At 41.6% G+C, this 23,744-nt stretch overlaps 1 protein-coding gene across 2 annotated transcripts in view; it reads left to right on the plus strand.

Annotated features, from left to right (window-relative positions):
* Window positions 1-19,841, plus strand: part of ARL15 (ARF like GTPase 15) — a 381,074-nt gene extending 361,233 nt beyond the window's left edge. The window contains exon 6 of one of the 2 annotated variants that reach the window (XM_075342828.1): window positions 18,096-19,841. In XM_075342828.1, coding sequence (XP_075198943.1) covers window positions 18,096-18,248 — 153 coding nt within the window. In that variant the 3' untranslated portion in view covers window positions 18,249-19,841. The remainder of the gene's footprint in view (window positions 1-18,095) is intronic. The other variant, XM_075342833.1, reaches the window with a different exon arrangement.
* Window positions 19,842-23,744: the final 3,903 nt, after the last annotated feature.

Consider the following 23,744-nt stretch of genomic DNA (forward strand, 5'->3'; position numbering starts at 1 on the left):
CACGCCCCTCTGGGGAATATTCAAATTGTCTCTCCATGAAAGGAGACAAACTCTAACGCAGCGCCACCTATTGGAAGTAGCGATCCTAAAAGTCAAATGTGGATTTTTAACAATCCTTTGCATATGACCTAGGATATATAAGCCAGATCAGAATCCCAATTTGCAGACATGGTGTTGCGGGGTGTTTGCCCCTCGTCAGTGCAAAGTATGGGGTGTCTGATCTGGTTCTTGAGAAGCTTTGTGTTCCCCCGTGGTCCCCAGTTTTAAAGAGTAACCATTGTCTATTTTTTTTTTTTTTTTTTTAATTTTCACATAAATTAATTAGTACACATTAATATAATGAACTTTGTAGTATACCAGATCGCGGAGAAATCTGCTTCTTTATCTCCTAGAATTGATTATTCATTTTCAAAATTCTCAATTGCTGCCTAAAATCTATTCAGTGAAAACAGATTTTACATTGCTTAGATGACAGTTGGTGCTCGTAAAGTTCTATGTGGAGAGGGAAGAAGCTAGAGGCAGAGCACCTCCCCTTTCCCCTCTACACAGAATCTTAAAAAAATCAACTCCCATCTCCTATCTCTAATGGGACAATGTATCTTCACTAAAGACCAATGTTACCTGGGAACTGAGAATTTTGAAAATACTCAGTCCAAGTGGAGAAAGGTGAAAGAAGCAATTGATTTATAAAATAAAATTTAAAATATCTGTTACTCTTAAATTCCTTCGCGACTAATAATGTACATCTATGTCATCGGCCGTTTACTTGCCTTTGATGCTGGCTAATGCCAAGCCCACATCTTTCCCAGCCCTTTACAGATTATTTAATCAGCCATCAAGTGCCTCTAACCGTTTCGGGTGGATCTCCTCTCAGATCCACACACGATTGTTAACCAGTTAAATGCTGTTATCAATCTCTCAGAGTGACCTATAACAACCTGGAAGTGCGTTACTGATCCCGCCTATTGGCACATCGTTACATTATCGTGGGACACTGATGAGTTTTCATTAAGTCTCCTAAGGGGACTATAAAATTCTCTGAAACATAAAAAAACAAACAAACCCAAAACTTAAATATATTATATTATAAAAAAACACAAAGTTCAAATCCACCCCCCTTTTGCCCCATGAAAAATAAAACCATTTTAAAAAAGAACGACATTTCTTATCGACACTGTCAGACCTGTCCGATTTATCAAATATATAAAATTAATCTAATCGTTAAATGGTGTAACAAGAAAAAAAAAAATATTCCAGAATTATGGGTTTTTTTGGTCGCCACATTTCAAGAAAAGATCAAAACATTGTATCTACCCCAAAATAGTATCAGTAAAAACTTCAGCTCAGCACAGAAAATAAGTCCTCACTACCCCAGATCCCTAAAAATGAAAGTTACGGGCTTCAGAAAATGGCAACATAAGCGAATTTTTTTTTTTCTGACAATTTTTTTTGTAAAAAATCACCACTTACATGAAAGAAAAAAAACAAACAAAACTAAACATGTTTGGTATTTATGTACTTATACTTGGGGGATCATATTGCCAGGTCAATTTTTCCATATAGTGAATATGGTAAGTAAAAAAAAACCAAAACATTGTGGAATCGCACTTTTTTTTTGCAATTTCCCTCCACTTTCATCCCGTTTTTCTGCAGAATGAATTAATTTAAAAGTACAAATCTGCCTGCAAAAAACAAGCCCTCATAAAACTACATTGATGGAAAAATAAAAAAGTTATGGCTCTTGGACTAAGGGGAGAAAAAAAAATAAAAGTAAAATCGTAATAAGAACACAAGGAGAGCTGAATAAAGACCGGCAAGTCCACGTCAGAATACAGGAGGTCGGTGACCGGGAGTTGTAGCCTCAACTCAATCCAACGCACGTTTCGAAATGTTTAGTGTATTTCCATTTTCATCAGGGGGAGGCGCCGTGACCTCCTATATTCTGACGTAGACTTGCCTGTCTTTATTCAGCATTACTGAATTGGTACGCAATTATGTAACCAGCATAGGGAATACTACTCTGGTTCTTCTTGTGCATACTCCAATATGGAGATTTTTTTTTTATACAAATATTGATCTTTCTAATTGATAACCCTTTACTTTAATGCACTCTATGCAGTACCCAGCCCTATGTAATACACATTCACGTTGAGGTTCGGTTTTGGTTTTAACATGTATTTATTGGATTTTCACCTTATTTAATAAAATTTGTATTCCCCCCCCCTTTTTTTTGCACTTAAACTCCTTGTGTTCTTAATATGTATTTGAGTTTGTGCTACATGTGGTTCTTTGGTTATTCCCAAACCCACATTAACCATTGTATGGTGTTTAGGAGTATATTGCTGATCGCTGAGTGACAGCACGTCTGACGCTTCCAATCACAGACCCTGTCTGAGGGTCTATCGTACAGTATATAAAATTGGTGTAGGGTCCCCCCATATTATGAGACCCAGCACAGATACAGCTTATGGCTACAATCTGCAGCCTCCAGTCGTGCCCCGATCTTGGCTGTGTATCAAAATAGGATGAACCACATACGGCTTTTTTTTATTAAATCATTTAAATAAATTTTAAAAAAGGATGTGACGTCCCCCCCAATTTTGATACCTAGCCATGATGAAGCCTGACAGTTAGGGCTGGTATTCTCAGGCTGGGAAGACCCATGGTTATTGAGTCCCCTCAGCCTAAAATTAGCAGCCTGCATCCGCCCAGGATTGTCGCATCCATTAGATGTGGCAATCCCAGCACTTTAACCCACTCGTCCCGATTGCCCTGGTGCAGTGGCAATTGTGGTAATAAGGGGTTAAGTGCAGCTGACAGCTGCTAATAAACCCTAGATTAGTAATGGGAGGCATCTATGAAATCTCCTCATTGCTAATTTGTAAGTAAAAAGAAGTAAAACCCAAACATCGAAAAAATCATTTATTTGAAATTAAATACAAAAAAAACCACACCCTTTTTAACCATTTTATTAACCCCAAAACACTCCTGCAGGTCTGACGTAATCCACACAAGGTCCCACGACTATTCCAGTATTCATTACGAATAAATAACCTAAAGCAAGTCAATGGGGAACCCGAAAATATTTCTGGTAAATCTTCAACAAAAATGCTTGAGATCCCCATTGACTTGCATTAGGTTCGTTATTCATGACGAATACTGGAAAAGTACTAGGTATTCGTTAAGAATAATCCAAATCTGAATATTTCACTATTCCCCTGTCTCTACTAAGAGTCCAAAACCATGCTGAGAGATCCTCTTAACATTTTTTCACCACCTGAGCTTACCTAGCCCTGATTACAGAATGACACAATGGGTTTCTTATTAAATGGTTTCATTTTAATCAGCTTCAAACCACCATTTCAGCATGTTTTTAGCGAAGAGTCCAAACACTTGCTGACAAGTCTTCTTTAAGGTTCCTAAAGCAGTACTCTAGTGAATTTTTTTCCCCCCATACTTTTGTAACGAATAAAGAGGTTCTCCGTATTTATGTATTTTATTGTACTATGTTCTTAAGAAGTGGAAGAGTGTCAGCAACTGCTTGCCTGTTGTGCCCGGCACTGATGTCTGCCAGTATAGAGCAGCATCCATAGCATTCAGTAGTTTCTGCTGATGTAAAATCGACAGAGTATCGGCTTGTCTTCTACTCTGCTCTGGTGAAGTGGCATGACTGTCAGCATCATGTGTATTGACAGCCGGCTCCCTCCTGCCTACCTGCAGGGGAGACAGATGCCAATCAGCATAGTGTCGCAGTCACGCCCTTTTGACAGAACAACCCGGAAGAGGAGGGCCTGCTCTATTGACATGGAGCAACTGAATCGCCAGCAGGAGTGATTAGTGACCACTCTGAGCCGGCAACGGGCAGAACAAGGAAAAAGTTAATAAATATATATATGTGTGTGTATATGTATGTATGTATGTATGTATGTATATGTATATGTATATGTGTGTGTATATATATATATATATATATATATATATATATATATATATATATATATATATATATATATATATATATATATATATATATACACAATATAATTTTATTTTCATGACTCTGGAAATAAATTGTAGATTCACATTGAAAGCAAAACTATGAATTAACACGTGTGGAATGAAATACTTAACAAAAAAGTAGGAAACAACTGAAAATATGTCATATTCTAGGTTCTTCAAAGTAAACACCTTTTTACTTTGATTACTGCTTTGCACACTCTTGGCATTCTCTTGATGAGCTTCAAGAGGTAGTTACCGGAAATGGTCTTCCAACAGTCTTGAAGGAGTTCCCAGAGATGCTTAGCACTTGTTGGCCCTTTTGTCTTCACTCTGCGGTCCAGCTCACCCCCAAACCTTCTCGATTGGATTCAAGTCTGGTGAGTGTAGAGGCCAGGTCATCTCGCGTAGCACCCCATGACTCTCCTTCTTAGTCAAATAGCCCTTACACAGCCTGGAGGTGTGTTTGGGGGTCATTGTCCTGTTAAAATAAATGATGGTCCAACTAAACGCAAACCGGATGGAATAGCATGCTGCTGCAAGATGCTGTGGTAGCCATGCTGGTTCAGTATGCCTTCAATTTTGAATAAATCCCCAACGATGTCACCAGCAAAGCATCCCCACACCACCACACCTCCTCCTCCATGCTTTACGGTGGGAACCAGGCATGTAGAATCCATCCGTTCACCTTTTCTGCGTCGCACAAAGACATGGTGGTTGGATCCAAAGATCTCAAATTTGGACTCCCCAGACCAAAGCACAGATTTCCACTGGTCTAATGACCATTCCTTGTGTTCTTTAGCCCAAACAAGTCTCTTCTGCTTGTTGCCTGTCCTTAGCAGTGGTTTCCCAGCAGCTATTTTACCATGCAGGCCTGCTGCACAAAGTCTCCTCTTAACATTTGTTCTAGAGATGTGTCTGCTGCTAGAACTCTGTGTGGCATTGACCTGGTCTCTAATCTGAGCTGCTGTTAACCTGCGATTTCTGAGGCTGGTGACTCGGATAAACTTATCCTCCGCTGCAGAGGTGACTCTTGGTCTTCCTTTCCTGGGGCGGTCCTCATGTGAGCCAGTTTCTTTGTAGCGTTTGGTTTTTGCCACTGCACTTGGGAACACTTTCAAAGTTTTCCCAATTTTTCAGACTGACTGACCTTCATTTCTTAAAGTAGCAGTAATCAAAGCAAAAGGTGTCTACTTTGAAGAACCTAAAATATAAGACATATTTTTAGTTGTTTCACACTTTTTTGTTAGATCTCATTTTACAATTTTCAGAGTTATGAGAATAAAGAAAACTTTTTGAATGAGAAGGTGTGTCTAAACATTTGGTCTGTACTGTGTGTGTGTGTTTGTGTATGTATGTGTGTGTATATGTATGTGTATATATATTATATTATATATATATATATATATATATATATATATATATATATATATATATATATATAATATATTGTATATTTTATAAATAATCCTGAGCATTCTCCTACTACCAGCCCCAATTTGCACCACGTGACCCACTGTGATTGGCCAGATAACCGACCATCTCTGACTAGCCCAGCCATTAAAGGGAAGGAAATACAGTTTTTATTTTAATGGGGTCTTCAAAACCTTGTCCTGTCTCTTCTTTATGAACCCATTGCTCTTCCACAAAAGGCATGTCTTTTTCTGGTAATTGTCTACTACGTGTTTGCTCGACAGACCATTATTTCAGTTGCATGTTAGTGCTGCTCATTAAGTAAAGGTTTACTTTGGCCCTGAGTAATAGTCCCATTTAGGATTCTAATTTTTCTTTAAGTTGATCACTAAATAAATGTCTTGTTTTGCTTTTTCTGTGTAAGCCAGCCAATGAAATATAGATTACACATGAAAGAGAGGGAATATTTTTTGCATACTTGTGGCTATTTTGGTAGGAGTGAAGAAAACTAATATTCCTTAAGAAAATACTCTTACACAAAAGAATGTGCAAACTAAACTCTGTTCAAGCAACAGTTCTTTGTTGGTATGTTAGCAATGATTCTGCTTGCTTACATCTCATTCCTGCCTGATATTAGCGTGGTAAATGCCAAACAGTTGTACTTATGACTCAATTAACAATTTATTAAAATCAATAAAAAATTTGAATGGGTGATAGAACAGTGTTTCAAAAATTAAAGTTTGTCCCAGACTGGTGGGGTATTCTGAAGTTGTCTCTTGAGCAGCACACTGGTTTCTTAGAAGAATTGAGAAATGGCACTTCCCAGTGGAGATGATGGTGATGATGATGCACTCAGTAGGTTCTGAGGCCCAGGGATTCAAAATAGAAACAAGGCACTCCCAGTTGATGTGATTCAATAATGTGTATGTAAATAAACAGAATGTTTTCGGCCCCACTAGACCTTCTTCAGTTGCACATTAGAAAAAAAAAACAGGTGCTTGTGAGCAGTAGCGTGAAGAGTGCGGTATCCACCACCGCATGTGGGCCGCCACGACTTTCTTTTCTAATGTGCAGCTGAAGAAGGTCGAAGCGGGGCCGAAAACGTTCTGTTTATTTACATGCACGTTATTGAATCACACCAATAAAAGATACATTGCAGCCAACTGGGAGTGCCTTGTTTCTACTTCCTGGTTTCTGGCAGGGTGAGCTCTCCTTCAGTGACAGCACTGGTGAATAAAACTGTAGTATTAGTAGAACTGGAAAGCCCAGAACAAGTTCTATGATAAGTCAGTCATCAATGGTTTGTTCTGGAGTCTACACTACTATCAATGGATTTACACATTGAAATCCAAGGCATTTGAATAAGCACACAGGTCCAGACAGCGGAAGTATAGAGCTGAGATTAGCAGACCTGCTGTGAAAGGTGCTAGGCTGGTGATTTATAACTGCATCCCTTCAGAAGATGAGCGGGAGGGGAATATGAGCTGCTAAATCAATGGACTGAAGAGAGCTGACTGGGATATTTAAGTTAACCCCTTACTCCTTAACTACTGTGGACTCTAGGATGGGGTCTGGAGGCCAAGCTCCATTTTAAACCAGCTGTACATTATAAAAGAAATCTCTCATTGCAGGAGAATGATAGCAGATAGAAAAAGTAAGTCAACTGCAAATTTGAGGAAACCCTTTAAACTGCTTCAGTTTTGTTCAACACTTTTTAAAAGTGAAAAGACAAACGTATGTGTCAATAAGGCATGCTCCAAAACTTGTTTGTTTTTTTTTTAGCTTCACTTTTAAAGCTAATTTTTCCCAATATTCTGATTGTGACCTAAGCTGCTAGGGTATCTGGCAATGGTGGTTTGTGCCTAATGTGTATCCATGGAATGGTTTCACAGGTATATTTTATCATAAAAGTAGGGCATTAAAGTCAAATTATGCAATGGTGATTTCCTCAATTCGAACTATTTATTGAAACAAAAGCCAACAACAGGGGTGGATATACCCTCCAAAATGTAAATTTGAACTTTGAACTTCAACTTCAGTTACAGCTGACAATGACATCTGGTGTTCACAAATGGAGTTATTGTCTGCAGTTCAAGAGTGGCCTTCCTGTCATTGATGTTCTGAGTTCAGTTATGAGCCTCTACACGGTGACTCAGCCTATCCCATAGGTTTTATATGGGATTCAGGTCTGGAAAAAGTGCAGGCCACTCCATTTGAGGTGCCCCAGTCTCCAGCATCCGTCCCCTAATGATAGAATCTCAATGAACCAGAGCATTGTGGTCCATCTAGATAAAAGTATGCCTGTGTTGTTCATGCAGAGTCACAATGACTGGATTAATGTTATTCCAGTAGTGGGTGCTTGCCACTGTACCTGTTACAGTGTGGGCAGGTATGTCTAGATAATACAACTGCCCTACACTTTGTAACACTACCATCACCAAAGGCTCATCTGCTAACAACAGTGTCTGATGGCTTCAACATCATTGGCAGAAATCATTCTCTGCTCAGGGTGAATTTACGTTAATCAGTGAACAGCACTGAGGCCCACGTGTCCAGTATAGATGAAATCTGTGCCTGGTCGTTTAGCATGCAGACCACGCTTATGTAAACAATTTCGAATGATCTTACGTGATATTTGGGTGCCCCCTCACCTCCATGAACCCCTTCACCCCGGGGCGATTTTCTGTTTTGTTTTTTTTTTTTTTGTTTGTTTGGTTGGGTTTTTTTTTTGCTCCCTTTATTCCGAGAGCTGTAACTTATTTATTTTTTTTTTATCTTTTTGTCAATCTTGCCATATAAGAGCTTGTTTTTTGTGGGACAAGTTGTACTTTTAAATGAAACCATAAGTTTTACCATATAGTGTACTGGAAAGCAAAAAAATTTCAAGTGTGGAAAAACTGCAAAAAAAAGTGTGATCGCACAATAGTTTTTTGCAATATTTTATTCACCATGTTCACTATATGATAAAACTGATGTATTGGTGTGATGTCTCAGGTCAGTAAGAGTTTGTAGACCCCAAACATGTAACAAATAGGTTTACTTTTATCTAAGGGGTAATAAAAATTCACAACTTTGTAAAAAAAAAAAAAAAAAAAAAAAATTGGCACTTTTTGCGTCATTTTCCGAAACTTGTAGTGTTATCATTTTTCTGATCTATGACACAGTGATGGCTTATTGCGTCTCAAACTGACATTTTTAACGGTACCATTTTTGCGCAGATGCTACTTTTTGATCACCTGTTATTGCATTTTGTGCAAAATTTGCGTTAAATAAAAAAAGTACCGTATTTTTCGCTTTATAAGACGCACCGGAATATAAGACGCACCCCAAACTTAGACATAAAAAAAGGTAAAAAAAAGAAAAATGGGGTCCGTCTTATACTCCGGTGTTCTCTTACCGGAGGGGGGCAGCAGTGGTGGTGAAGCGGGGTCACAGGAGGCACAGGTTGTGCTGGCAGGCGCGGCAGGTCAGTGGCAGCGGGGTCCGTGGTTGCAGGTGCCGTGGCGTCCGTGGTTGCAGGCGCGGTGGCGTCCGCGGTGGCAGGATCCGTGGGGTCCGTGGTGGCGGCAGCAGCCGTGGCGGGTGAGCCGTGCAGCAGGCCGGTGCAGTGAGTGTCCGCGGTCCCGGTTCAGTGGTGGCAGCGGCGGCGGCGACTGCTCAGTGGTGGCAGGGACTGCTCAGTGGTGGAATGTGTCCGCGGTCCCGGTTCAGTGGTGGCGGCGGCGACTGCTCAGTGGTGGCAGGGACTGCTCAGTGGTGGAGTGTGTCCGCGGTCCCGGTTCAGTGGTGGCAGCGGCGGCGACGGCTCAGTGGTGGGAGTGGCGGCAACTGCTCAGTGGTGGCAGCGGCAGGGACTGCTCAGTGGTGGAGTGTGTCCGCGGTCCCAGTTCAGTGGTGGCAGCGGCGGCGACGGCTCAGTGGTGGGAGCGGCGGCGATGGCTCAGTGGTGGAGTGTGTCCGCGGTCCCGATTCAAGTAATGGCGCCCGGAGCGACGCATGCGCAGATGGAGCTCTCATCCAAGGGCTCCATCTGCGCACGCGCTGACTCCCGGAGCAGCGCGTGCGCAGATGGAGCTCTCATCCAAGAGCTCCACCGGCGCCATCATTTGAAAGTGGGACCGCGGACAACTGGTAAGCTGCACAGCCGCCCGCCCCGCATGCACAGAGTGGCAGCCAGCAGGCTGCCCGCCCACCCTGCGTACAAGCCGCCGGGTACCTGTGCTTGCGTGCGGTGGCAGCCGGTTACCCATGGCTGTGTGCGGGCGGCAGCTGGGTGACTGTGTGAGGGCGGCAGCCGGGTACCTGTGTGAGGGCGGCAGCCGGCTGCCGCCCGCACGGACACCCGACTGCCGCTCGCACACAGCACCCGGCTGCCGCCCGCACACAGCCATGGGTACCCGTCTGCCACCGCATGCAAGCACAGGTACCCGGCTGCCGACCCCACACAGCACCCGCTGCCGCCCGCACACAGCCACGGGTACCCGGCTGCCGCTGCACGCAAGTACAGGTACCTGGCCGCTTGCATGCAGCCACAGGCACCCGGCCGCCCGATCGCCTCAGACAGGACCCACCCCCCGCTACCGCTTTATAAGACGCACCCCCCATTTTCCTCCCAAAATTTGGGGAGGAAAAGTGCGTCTTATAAAGCGAAAAATACGGTAATTTTGGCATTTGGAATTTTTTTGCCGCTACGTCGTTTACCGATCAGACTAATTGTTTTTATATTTTGATAAATCGGGCATTTCTGAACGCAGCGATACCAAATGTGTATATTTATTTGTTTAACCCTTTACCGTATTTTTCGGACTATAAGACGCACCGGACTATAAGACGCACCCTGGTTTTAGAGGAGGAAAATAGGAAAATAAAATTTTTAGCAAAAAATATGGTCATGACACACTGTCATGGGGCGAGGATCTGCTGCTGACACTGTTATGGGGGTAATGTCCCCAAATTCTCTACTAAGGTGCCGCATCCTGGTAATGATCCTCCCTGCCTGGTATATACAGTATATGTCCCTCATCCTGCTATATACCGTAATCCTGCCATATGGCCGCATCCTGCTATATGCCCCCATCTGGCTCATAATATGCCCCCATCTGGTTCATAATATGCCCCCATCCTGCTCATAATATGCCCCCATCCTGCTCATAATATGCCCCCATCCTGCTCATAATATGCCCCCATCCTGCTCATAATATGCCCCCATCCTGCTCATAATATGCCCCCATCCTGCTCATAATATGCCCCCATCCGGCTCATAATATGCCCCCATCCGGCTCATAATATGCCCCCATCCGGCTCATAATATGCCCCCATCCGGCTCATAATATGCCCCCATCCGGCTCATAATATGCCCCCATCCGGCTCATAATATGCCCCCATCCGGCTCATAATATGCCCCCATCTGGCTCATAATATGCCCCCATCTGGTTCATAATATGCCCCCATCTGGTTCATAATATGCCCCCATCTGGCTCATAATATGCCCCCATCTGGCTCATAATATGCCCCCATCTGGCTCATAATATGCCCCCATCTGGCTCATAATATGCCCCCATCCGACTCATAATATGCCCCCATCCTGGTGTATGGCCGCATCCTGTGGCACATAAAAAAAATAAACGTTCATACTCACCTCACTTTACCTCACTCCCTGCAGCATTGCTCGTCCTCCCGTCTGTGTCAGCGGCAGCGCCGCTGATTGGAGCCGTCCCCATTACCCTGCTGGATCGCGATCATCTCTTGTGTCTGTGCCAGTGTCCCGGCGGCTGCGTGTGGACACGTGCGCACAGCGATGACGTCATCGCTGTGCGCGCCGCTAGTCTCCACTCAGCCGCCGGCACAAACACAGGAGATGATCGCGATCCAGCAGGGTAATAGGGACGGCTCCAATCAGCGGCGCTGCCGCTGACACAGACGGGAGGACGAGCGATGCTGCAGGGGAACGGTGAGTACTGTACACTGATTCACTGCTCCCCGCGCTGATGATTATGCACGGGGGGGCAGTGAATACAGCCGCACATGATCACTCCAGACCATAGTTGCCAGGGGTGATCATGCGAGAGCCGGCTGTTTATCCCCCGCCCATCACCCCGCCCACCTGTCAGTGCCGGCTTCAGCGCTGAGGGATGATGGGCGGGGGATGGGCGTGCATATTAAATGAGCGGGTCCACGTGGTCACGGCAGGCTGCTACAGCCTGCTCGTGCCCCCGATGACCCGCTCCACCGCAGCACCCACATTCCACGCAGCCACATTCAGACCATAAGACGCACCCCCCACTTTCCTCCAACATTTGGGGGAAAAAAAGTGCGTCTTATGGTCCGAAAAATACGGTAATTTTCAATGGGCCGAATGGGGGATGATTTTAACTTTTTTTTTTTTATTTTACATTTTTTAATATTTTAACTTTTTTTTTTTTCTTATTTTACTAGATCCCCTAGAGGACTTCTATTTCTCCAGATCACAGCTACACAGCTGAGATCTGGAGAAAGGCTGTTTTACTCTCATAGACTGCCCACTGCCGGCAGTGAGAGAAAGTGACTCAGAGCTACAGTAGTCATCACATGACCCTGTGCCACCATGGCAACCACCAGTTTCACATGATCACATCACGTGACTTCCAATGGGGGTGGGTAAGTTATAATTATGGCGGCGCGCTGATACATCTCGCTGTCAGAATTTGACAGCGAGATGTAAGGGGTTAATAGGCACGGGTGGAACCCGATTCCACTCGCGCCTAGCAGGCACACGTCAGCTGTTGAAATCAGCTGCCATGTCCGCGGATTGCTGGATTAACTTCACATGATCCATGACCTACCCAGTACATCATGTGTCGTGAAGAGGTTAAATGCGCCATTCATAATTTGGTTCCAAAGGGCTTTGTTCACAATGAAGCGCTTATCAGTGTGGGATGTGGCCAAAGAATGTCCATTTCTATGCCTTTCTGTGACTTTTCCAGGCTCTCTGTATCTTTGTACAACCTGCTGATGACACTTTATGACTCTAAGCTCAGTGGCCACTTCCGTCTGAGAACATTCTGCCTGAAGCTTCGCAATGGCATGGTACTGCTGTTCAATTGTTAGGTGGCGTCAAAAAGTGAATAGCCTGATGAGAACTAAGGCTGCTTTCACACTTCCGTTTTTTCCTGTGCTGCACAATCCGGCGCTTTGCAGAAAAAACGCAACAGTTTTATTTTTGCCACCGGTTGCAGTTTTTTTGCATAGACTTGCATTAGTGCCGTATTGTGCTGCATGGGCTTGCTTTCCGTCCGGTTTTTGCAGCATGTGGCAGATTTAGCCGATGCTGTGGCCGGATGGAACGTTGCCTGGCATGTTTTTTTGTCCGGGAAAAAAACCCGCATCGCGCCGGATCCAGCCGATGGGGCACGATTTGCATTGCATGCCTATGGATGCCGCATGCGGCGTCCTGCGGCAAAAATCGCATCCAGCCACCGCATACGTTTTTTTCCACTGTGCATGCTCAGTAGCGTGCCGCAAGCGGCAAAAACCGGACGGGCCGCATGTTAAAAACTTATGCAAAGGATGCGGTTTTGTCGCCGCATCCGTTGCATAGGTTTTAGAGCCGGATTGGCCGGCTTTGCTAAAACCGGAGGTGTGAAAGCAGCCTAAGACATCATGAGGCCATTTAAATACCAATTCTAATTGAACCCTGAAATATATTGGATGATTCGTGGATCAAAAACCTGTTTGTGAATTTTGCCATTAGGCTCCTTGTTAGAGAACAGCAAATTTCCATTCATCTTAAATATGGATGTGTGTGTATGAATAGCTTTTTTTTTCTAAAAGCAAATAGGAGTTTTGATCAGTATAAGGTGTTTTGACATAGGTTTGACATGAGACCACATAACATAGAAAAGATTTTCTTCCTATATGTCGTGAGGGCATATTTCATATCTGAAAGAATGTAAGAAAGGCACTTTCCTGCGGAAAAATCTACATTAATTGAAATTCACACGAACGTTCTCTTCGCAGACCTCTTATCCACAACCACAGGTCTAGGAGCTCTGTCTGTTATATTGATGTCAGTTGTCATGTTGTCCACTGCTCTTCCGTGTTGCCTTAGGTGCATTTTCTTGTTACAAGTCATTGCTGGAAATACTTTGGATCCTTCTAGCTTTTTTATTTCCTTTTTTTGTATGTCTTTTTCTCCCAATTTTATTGCCGTTTCTTTCCTCCTTTTTTTGTTTAAACTCTTCTTATTCCTCATAATTTTTATCTTTCTCTATTATTTCTTCTCTCTGGCCTTAATCATTTTTTTTTTCTTTCAGTCAATTTAAAGAGAATCAACTATCAGGATTTTGCTATATGGAGTAAAGGCGGTGCCATACAGGCACTAAGATGCTGAATCCAGGCATACCTGTTGTAAAAAGATCTGATGCTTGGTTGGGTTTAAATATCTTTAATAAAAGTTGCAGAAAAACACTTCACTTTGACTGGTGCAACATGGGCGGGTCTTTACGGGTCGGGTCCTCATGTTTATTCCTCCTCCAGAATCCTCCTGGCTTGCCCCCTTTTCTTTATTTGAATATTATGCCGCCATTGCTGTTGTTGCCGCGTGTGCATTGCCACAGTCTTTTGGTCTTGATTAAAATGGTTCCGGGGTCCGCGATCTCAGGCGCCATTTTCTTGAATACACTGAGGTGAAGCCCAGGAGAAGCATCAGTGCCAGAGATCGCGGTACGTGCATGCGCCGACTCTGGCGCCATCTTATGAAAACCTGAGTACTGTAGCAATGGTGGCGTGCCGCGATATTCAAATAAAGAAAAGGAGGCAAGCCAGGAGGACGCCAGAGGAGGAGGAATAAACGCACGGTCCAACCCACAAAGACCCGCCCATGTTGCACACAATCAAAGTGCAGTGCTTTTCTGCAACTTTGATTAAAGATATTTAATCAACCAAGCATCACATTTTTCTATAACAAGTATGCCTGGATTCATCAACTTAGTGCCAGTATGGCACTGCCTTTACCGCATATAGCAAAATCCTTCTGGTGGGTCCTTTTTTAAATTTTGCTCTCACATCTGTATATTAAAGTAATAGACCCCGAGCCATTTCATAAAATTGTGTAGTTCTCCCTCATGCCACCAAAACTGGTCTGACCCATTGATGCTTGGACTCCACAAGACTTCTAAAAGTGTATTGTGGCATTTGACACCAAGATTTCACCAGCAGATTCTTTACGGGAATGTCCACATTGTTTTTGGTGTGACTTCCATGCCAAAATCAATATCAAATATGCTGGCAACAAGCTTCTCATTTATTAGAGAAAACCTGACTGTAGTGCCACTCTTTCCTCACATGCTAGAAAGTGTATTACATCAATTCTTTGTCCCGCTTTCTGCATGTAAATCACATACAGACATGGTTTTGAATTTTTTGGCAAGGTATTAGTGGTGAGCTAACGTGCTCGTTACTCGATCGAACATTGGGGTGCTTGGGTACGTGCAGAGCTCGGCCGAGTATTGTGGGTGCTCTGATAGTTCGTCCGTGAAAGAACCACTACAATGCACAAGCTTGCTTCACTGCATAATGTGTGTAGGGAGAGCCATTCACAGTCTCTGAATGGCTCTCTAGGTGGCTAAAACAACGTTCTCCGATTGTGTATCGAAAAACACCCCCGCCTTCACCCTGCTGGAAATGCTCTGTTTATGGCTGGCTGTATATGGGCGGAGACACTAACAGGCCAGTTATTGACTTTCCATAATGCTCATTATTCATGTAGAGCTCGTCCGAGTGTCTGACCAGCTCGAATCGAGGAACGAACATTATATTGCTCGCCCATCACTAATTAATAAAAACCAATGCGGTAGAGAAACCAGTTAAAATCTGCATAAAAGCAGTGTAAATAAGTATTCTTCTCAATCCATGCCAAAAAACATGGGGGTATTTGTTGTTTTTTAAGTAGTTGTCAGTTATGGATTTTTCACCTAGTAAAATTGCATGTGAACGTAGCCCAACTTCACTAAGTTGCAAGATGCAACCTCCATGGATTGACCTTGTTTTTCCAGCCCATTACAAAGATGCTCGAATGGATTACGTTTTGGGGATTTTGAAGGCAGAGTCAGTTTGTTGAACATTTTTCTTTAAACCATTCCTTTAGTATTTGCGGGACACGTTATCCTGAAAGAGGCCATTAGGGAATACAGCGCTTTATAGGTGCACATTAGTATGCTATAATGTTTAGGTAGGTGGAACAAGTGAAAGTAAAAACAACTGCTCACCACTGTTGGGGCATTTATAAAGCACACCTACCAAAGATTTTCTAGCTGAACGTCACCCAGATTATCGCCTTGTTTCTATTGTTCATCCTGGTGATTGGATCATTTAAAGACAAGTGGGCCATCATCAAAGCTTTTATTACCGAAAAGCAATGCAAATGCTTTGAAAAGTTCCAGAATGTTTGCGCAACGTGACTTGTAGTTTTCATGCGAGTTTGAATCGGCTCTGGCAAAATGGGCAGATCTGAGGAGGAGGCACAAAGGGTCATGACCACGCCTGCCCATCCAATTAATCAGAAGTGATGGCGTTTTGTATGTCAGAAATGCAACTCGAGTCTCTGTAGCCACTTATGAGATGCACAGGATTCATGACGTTGCATGTGCCGCTTTAAGATTTTGGTGCCTTGCACTCTATCAAATCTGGCAATTTTATGAATCAGCCACATAGTTTTTGGCAGCACTGCATATTGAGTAAACAGGAGATGGTGCTGCAGGTAACCAATCATAACGATTGCTCTGTTTGTATAGAATCATGTTCATCTTGTCTAAATGTGCCATTAAATGACTGGCGATTTGGTTTGTATAGATAGATAGAGATAGAGAGAGAGAGATAGAGAGATATAGCTAGAGATATATAGATAGATAGATACATATATATAGAGAGAGAGAGAGATAGATACTGTATATATAGAGTATAGGCTACTTTACATGCTGCGATATCGGTACCCGCCCCCATCTGTTGTGCGACGTGGGCAAATCGCTGCCAATAGAAGCGGTGGGGCGGAGATGAGCGGGACGAACATCCCGCCCACCTCCTTCCTTCCGCATAGCGGCCGGGAGGCAGGTAAGGAGAGCTTCCTCGTTCCTGCGGCGTCACATGGAGCGATGTGTGCTGCCACAGGAACGAGGAACAACCTAGTTACTGCTGCAGTAACGATTTTTGAGAATGGACCCCCATGTCACCGATGAGCGATTTTTCACGTTTTTGCAACAATGCAGAATCGCTCATAGGTGTCACACGCAACGGCATCGCTAATGCGGCCGGATGTGTGTCACCAATTCCGTGACCCCCAACGAGTTTGCATTAGCGATGTCGTAGCGTGTAAAGCCCCCTTAAGTGTTTTGTTTTTGGGGTTTTTTTTTACCGGCCATGGTTAGCTCATATAAATGCACCCCAAAACCAGTCCTTGCAGCACACACAGCACACATCACATGCCTCTTATCGCTACGCCCCCCCCCCCCTTCTCACAGTCAACTTTCCCTCTTACATTAGAGGGATTGGTTTTTTTTTCATGCTTGGCAGGAAATAGTGCAGTGTTTAGCAACCAAGAGAGCATTAAAAAATGTTTATCTGTTACAAATGTCTCATAAATAAGATGGCAAGAAAATTACAGCACTGCTCTGTATCCTGTAATAGAAGGGCAGTCAGCTGTAAGTGGAGGCAATATCTGACTTTACATAAGCTTATGTAAAGAGAGCTCTGGTATCATGAAAGCAAAGGTGCTGCACAGTAATAAAAAATAAAATATTAAAGTCTATCCATCACTTTGTGTGCAAATAGAGCCATAGGTACTTTCTTATTCATTTTTTTAAGCTTTGAAAATCACTTTACTATAAAGACTCAATCACAATGTCTTAATTGATGAATGTGGTCCATCATTCCCTTAGTAAGTTCTACTAACCAGGTTTTTCTCTTATAAGCTGCGGCCACCACAAGTGAGCCTTTATATACAGCATTCTAGAATACTGTATATAAGCGCCCAGGCCGCCCTGTAGAATGTAAAAAAATACCTTTTTCATACTCACCAAGGGGGTGGTCAGGTCCAATGAAAGTCGCTGCTCACGGGTCTGTAGCCTCTCTGTGCTCTGGAGCCGCCGTCCTTCCCTGCTCAGTGTGGATGACGCATCCTACGTCATCCACACAGAGGCCGCCATTGTGCTCCTGCGCATGCGCACTTTGATCTGCCTGGCTGAGGGCTTATCAAAGTATTGTAGTGCGCATGCGCGGGTGGTCTTTGATCTCTTTTGTTTCCTCATGCCTGCGCATTACAGTACATTGCTCTGCCCTCAGCAGGACAGATCAAAGTGCCCAGGAGCACAGTGGCGGCCTCTGTGTGGATGACTTAGAACGGGGCATCCACACGGGGCTGGGAAGGAGGACGGCGACTGCACAAAGAGTAGGCGCCGGACTGAAAACAGCAACGCCCATTGGACCCAGCCACCCCTTAGATGAGTATAATAAATGTTTTTATGTTCTACAGATAGGCTTAGGATCTTAGCATTCTAGAGTATATAAGTACAAGAGCTTACTGGTGTTGGCCGCAGCTTATAAGGCAAAAAGGTGATGACCGGTTCCCTTTAATAGAAGCGCTTTACTCCTAGAATTCATTTACTTTGGATTAATCAATTGTGTTAATGTTTTGTTGTATTTTTTTTCTATTGTAGATCAAAAAGTATTTTGAACTTGAGCCACTAGCACGAGGAAAAAGGTGGATCCTTCAGCCGACATCATTGGACAACGTAGAAACCATAAAAGACAGCTTTTCAATGCTAATAAATTTACTAGATGAGCGGGAACTTGAGCCAGTTCAAATATGAAAGACCCTGGGAAATTGCGACTATCGTCCCCTATACCAACGCCTACTTCTATTCCGGAATTCCAGGAGATGAACGACGTTGTCAAGTGCGGGTCACCTGCATTGTTTTGCTGCCTTACGTGCATTTTAATCAACATTTTATTTTAAAGATCAATTTCCCGGGTGTACAATGTATATGTTAAGAACAAAGAAAACTGGATACTTCCATATGTAATTAATTTCACTTTTTTTTATAGTATTAACACTTGTAGGTAATTTTTTTGTATTCTTCTGTACAACCTGATATCTCCGTTATATTGTGGCTCCTGTTCATGGCATTAAATTATCTAAACAAGGTAATTTTAACATGCACCTGCTGAGGCAGCTAGTTTTTGCACAATTAGCACTGTATTCGTATCTCCTAAACTCGATTCCTTTGGCCCGGTATCCCGAAAAGTTTTTTTTCTTTCCCAAAAAAGTTAATTTTCTACTGTGTAGTCTTATGACTAATTCTTATCTATTTGGCCATGACTTGTATTGGTTTTTTTTTGTAAAAGTCGATAAAAATGGTAAATATCCGCTGTACAATTAATCTTGGAATGGAATACTACTGATTGGGTTCAGTGTGTAACCCAAATAAAAGTAGTTAAATTTAATCTATTTTTTTTTTAACTTAGTATGTAAACTTCTCAATGTAATATACTACAGTGAAAGTTGTCACCTTTCATTGAAATATATATTGTTTTGTTTTTTGTTTTTTTTTATTTTTAAAATTTAAACACAGCCAAGTTTTTTCTTTCTTTTCCACTACGATATATAGATGTATATAACTAGTTTTCCCTTGTGGGATAGGAAGCTTTTGTCTTAACTTTGTGATTTCTTGATTTTTTTTTACTGTAATTTTTTTTAGCAATTGTTGGCAGTAAAAAAATAAAAACAGTATTAGGGTAAATTCACTATATCTGTAAAAATGACTTATTTTACAGTTGAACAGGATCACTTATGGAAATGAAAGCCTGCTGTCCAGGAACAAAACGTCAAAGGTTCATTGAAGATCAAAAGTGATTTTTTTTTTTTTTTATTCTACACGTTTCGGAGCAGGAAAGCCCCTTCTTCAGGAATAAAATTGCATGTACATCGGTGATTCATTCCTGAAGAAGGGGCTTTCCTGCTCCAAAACGCGTAGAATAAAAATCACTTTTGATCTCCAATGACATTTTGTTCCTGGACAGCAGCGCGGTGTTAACCCTTTCATTTTCATAAGAGATCCTGTTCATCTGCTATAGGGACTCCATCCATGCGCATATAGTACACAAGGTGAGCGACACTCGCCGGAACTTCATTTTACCCTGCCCCGGGTAAGACCCTATTTGCGCCTTTTTGTCTTTTCATTTCCCATTATTTTACAGCTAACACTACTTTTCATAGTTTGGGGGAGGGGGAGTTTATATTAAAATATATAGTAAATTCTTGAAAAAAAATATTAACATGTGAATGTTATGAAGTGATGAAAATGAAAAGGGACCCAATAAAGAAGTTCCGTATAAAACAGAAATGTCTGTGTAAAAATGATTGTAATATTAACCTTGTAATATTAAACTTTTTAGCTTTTTTGTGAGGATTGTCTTTTTTTCCTTTTTTGAGGAAGCCTACCTGAAATTAGAAAAAAAAATCAAAACTGAGCAGCACAAGGTTTTTATTCACAGGCCATCAATAAAAATTTTTGTATGTACGTTATTTATATTTGTGTTCGTTATGCTGCTGATATAAGTTTTAATAATTCAATTTTTTTTTTCCAGTTAGGATAATTGTGAATTCTTCTTTTTTTTCTTTGCTTTTTTTTGTTTTGTTTTATATATCCTTTTAATATTCTTTGCTTTTTTTTGTTTCTTTTGTTTTATATATCCTTTTTCTTTTTTGTTTTTTTATTTGCTTTTTTTGTTTTACTTTTATTTTGTTTAATATATTCTTTTCTTCTTTTAGGTTTTTCTTTCCTATTTTTATTTCATATATCCTTTTTTTTTGTTCGGATAATTGTGTGGATTTTTCTTTTTTTCTTAAGGTTTTATATATTCTTTTCTTTTTTTTTTTCGTTAGGATAATTGTGATTTTTTTTTCTTTTGTTTTATATATCCTTTTCTTCTTTTTTTTTGTTTTTTATTTGCTTTTTTGTTTTACTTTTATTTTGTGTTTATATATCCTTTTTTCTTTTTTTTTTTTTTCATTTTTCTTTGCCATTTTTTTTTGCTTTATATATCCTTTTCTTTTTTTTTCATTAGGATAATGTGTGGATTTTTCTCTTTGCTTTTTTGTTTACTTTTGTTTTATATATCCTTTATCTTTTTTTTTTTTTTTAGTTAGGATAATTGTGTGGATTTGTCTATTTTTTATTTTTTTTTGTTTACTTTTATTTTGTTTTATACATACAATTGTGAATTTGGTAAAGCTTAGCAACCTGTGAAATAGCTTTCTGGTTGTGTTCTATATTGTATTTTATATGTTTTAATGTGTCTGCCTGTGCATCCCCCCCCCCCTACCAGGACCTGTGACTGCTTGCGATATTGTATTTTAGTAGTCACAATAAAAACACTATCCATCAGTTCTCGGCAGCAGCTGCTCTTGACAAGCTTCTGTCTGATGCCTAAAGCTTTACAACTGTCAGCAAGCTTCTGTCTACGTCTGCCAGATCTAAGAATTCTGTCATGGCTTTCTCTACATTTTACATATCTCGATTTGGAGACTTGTAGTCTTTGTTGATGTGCTGTATACTTTGTTGTTGCATATTGTGCCATGTCAATGATGTCAGCGGTCCAAACCTGTAATGTCATTCTTTTAGCACAGTGTAAATTGTATTTATAGAAGTGACTGACTTATTTTTATTTTTTTTTTTTATAACCTGGTAATAGGGTGAATTTTTTTTCTTCTTTCTGTAAATGACTATTCGTTTGTATTACAACTCTTTGTACCTTTGCTATAGATGAGTATTATAATGTTTGTTTAATATCTAACATATTATCTGAACTTTATACTAAATTTACTATGCCCCGGTAACACACAAACTGTTGTGTTAGCCTTCCACAAGCAAGGAAACGTGTCAAATATTCTTTAAAATGATTTCCACAATGTAAGAAAATAAACAATGTACCATTCAAAGTCCAATATTTTTTTGTTCTTTTCATGCCAGTTGCAACGGAGGTTACTTAGGGTAACCAAGTATAGGTTAAATCCTTCCAATAGCGTATGGCCTATAATCCAACATGGACAACCTACAAATATTCCTCAAATTATTAATGGCAACCAACCATTAGAGATGAGCGAACCTGAGGTTTGGAGTTCGGGTTCAGAAACAGACTTAAAAAAAAAACAAAGTTCGGGTTCGAAGTTTGAGGGATTTACGAGTGCAAACAACTCAAGTGAGCAGCGCTGTGCTTGGATATGAGTGATGCTCAGCTCTGAGCGAGTTGCGTGCAGTGTTTGAACGGCTCACATTTGGGGTAAAATCAGTGTGATCAGATGTAATGTGCATACACAAATAAAAAATATTTGAAAAATCACACCCACCCTGGCTTAGAAGTGTTCTGCTTATGGCTGTCAGCATGTGGTTGGAGCCATGAACTACCCTGTTACAGATTTCCATTGAGGTTCGGATCAAGTTTGGGTCAAAAACTGAACTTTTTTAAGGTTCGAATGTACTTGGCGAACCGAATTTCCAAAGGTTCACTCATCTCTAGTCGCCACCAGGGATGAGCGAACTGCCCGGATGCTCTGTAAGCCTAACAAGCATTTTGATGCTCGGTACTCGTTTACAGCGTATAATGGAGGTCAATGAGGAATTCAAGCATTTTTCGAGTTCACCATTGACTTCCATTATACTCTGTAAACAAGTACCGAGCATCAAAATGCTCGTTAGGTTTGTGGAGCAGTTAGTTCATCTCTCATCACCAGAGCTGGTAAGAATAGTTGCACGGACATTCTAACATACCCTCCTAGGTGTAAATGGATATTTCATCTCTAAGAGTGCAGCAAGAGCTAATTCCAGGCCAGTGCTTGACTTCTATTGAGCTCTACCATGTTCAAGTCCTTGATGGCAGAGTCTGGAATAATTGGCAGGATGGATGAACTAGCTGGACATTGTCCCATCCTTGATTCAAAGTTGATTTAAATCATCGTTGGAGTATCCATTTACTGCCAGAATGATACCCTATGAAGATAAAAGTATTAGGACACATCTTTAATCTTGAATTCAGTTATTTTATGTACCCTTTCATAAAAAAAGTGAATCACATCTGGTCCTGCTTTTACTGACATTTGTAAAAGAATGGGTTGTTATAAAGAGCTAACGGATACCAGCGCAGTTCTGTAAGAGAAGCCACTGGAAAAAGCCCGTTCATGATATTTCTTCCCTCCTCTTTATTCGTTCATCAACTATATGGTATTGAAAAGTGGAAGGAACTGCAGCAACTCAGCCACAAAGTGGACACCATGTAAGGTCAGAGAGTGGGGTTGCAGAATGCTGAGGCACATGCTGTGCAAAAGTCTCAAACACATGTGTTGGCTCAATAGCTATGGAGTCCAAACTTCATCTAGTGTGAAAATTGTGGCAAAAAGTGTCTCGCGAGCTTCATGGAATGGGTTTTCAGGACCAAACAGCTGCATGTGATCTCTAAATTGCCAAGCACCATATCATGTGTTGCATGGAGGGGTTTAAAGCAGCCGCTACTAGATCCTGGAACAGTGTGAATGTGTTCTGTGGAGTGACAGATCACCCTTTTCTATCTGAATGTCTGAGATCCAAGACTGAATTGAGTAAACGACTGGAGAACATTGAGACTGCATGGTCACTTTAAAGGGAGGAGTGATATTGGTATTTGCTTGTTTTTCATAGGTCACCCTATGCCCTGTAGTTCCAATGAAGAAAATTATTGATTATTCAAAATACAAGACATGTTGCACAATTGTAGCTTCCAACTTTGTGGAAACAGTCATGGAGAATAGAAAAGGGCCTTCTCCAAACTATCTCCAGTGCATTAGGGCCATGAAGACTTGGTTGGGAGAGTTTAGTGGTGATATCTGGCCGCACAAATCCCTGACATTAACTCTGTCCAACATCAAGGACTGACGTCCCAAATGCTCTTCTGGATGAATGAGCAAAAAAGCTCCCACAAACACCTTCAAAATCTTGTCGAAAGTCTTATCAGAAGAGTAGAAGCTCTTAGAGGTGCAAAGAGGCCAACTCCATATGAATGCAAAATGAGATGTCTTGAAAGCTTTTGTAGGTGTAACTATACTTTTGATCATACAGTATATATCTCAACTTGTCTTTTTTTACTGTCTCACACAGCAGTGTAATTTATTTAGTGACTCTAATCCTTCTCAAAGGATCGCTTTAAATTGCACTCCCAAATCAAAGGATGCCTGATGATTGGCAAAGGCACAAAAATTATAGGCTCATTTGTAAACTCATTTTAAGGGAAGACCATGGTTGCACTTCACTGGCTAAGGATTGCACCTGCAGATA

This window comes from Anomaloglossus baeobatrachus, chromosome 1 (assembly GCF_048569485.1).
Source record: "Anomaloglossus baeobatrachus isolate aAnoBae1 chromosome 1, aAnoBae1.hap1, whole genome shotgun sequence".
In the NCBI taxonomy this organism is placed as follows: domain Eukaryota; kingdom Metazoa; phylum Chordata; class Amphibia; order Anura; family Aromobatidae; genus Anomaloglossus; species Anomaloglossus baeobatrachus.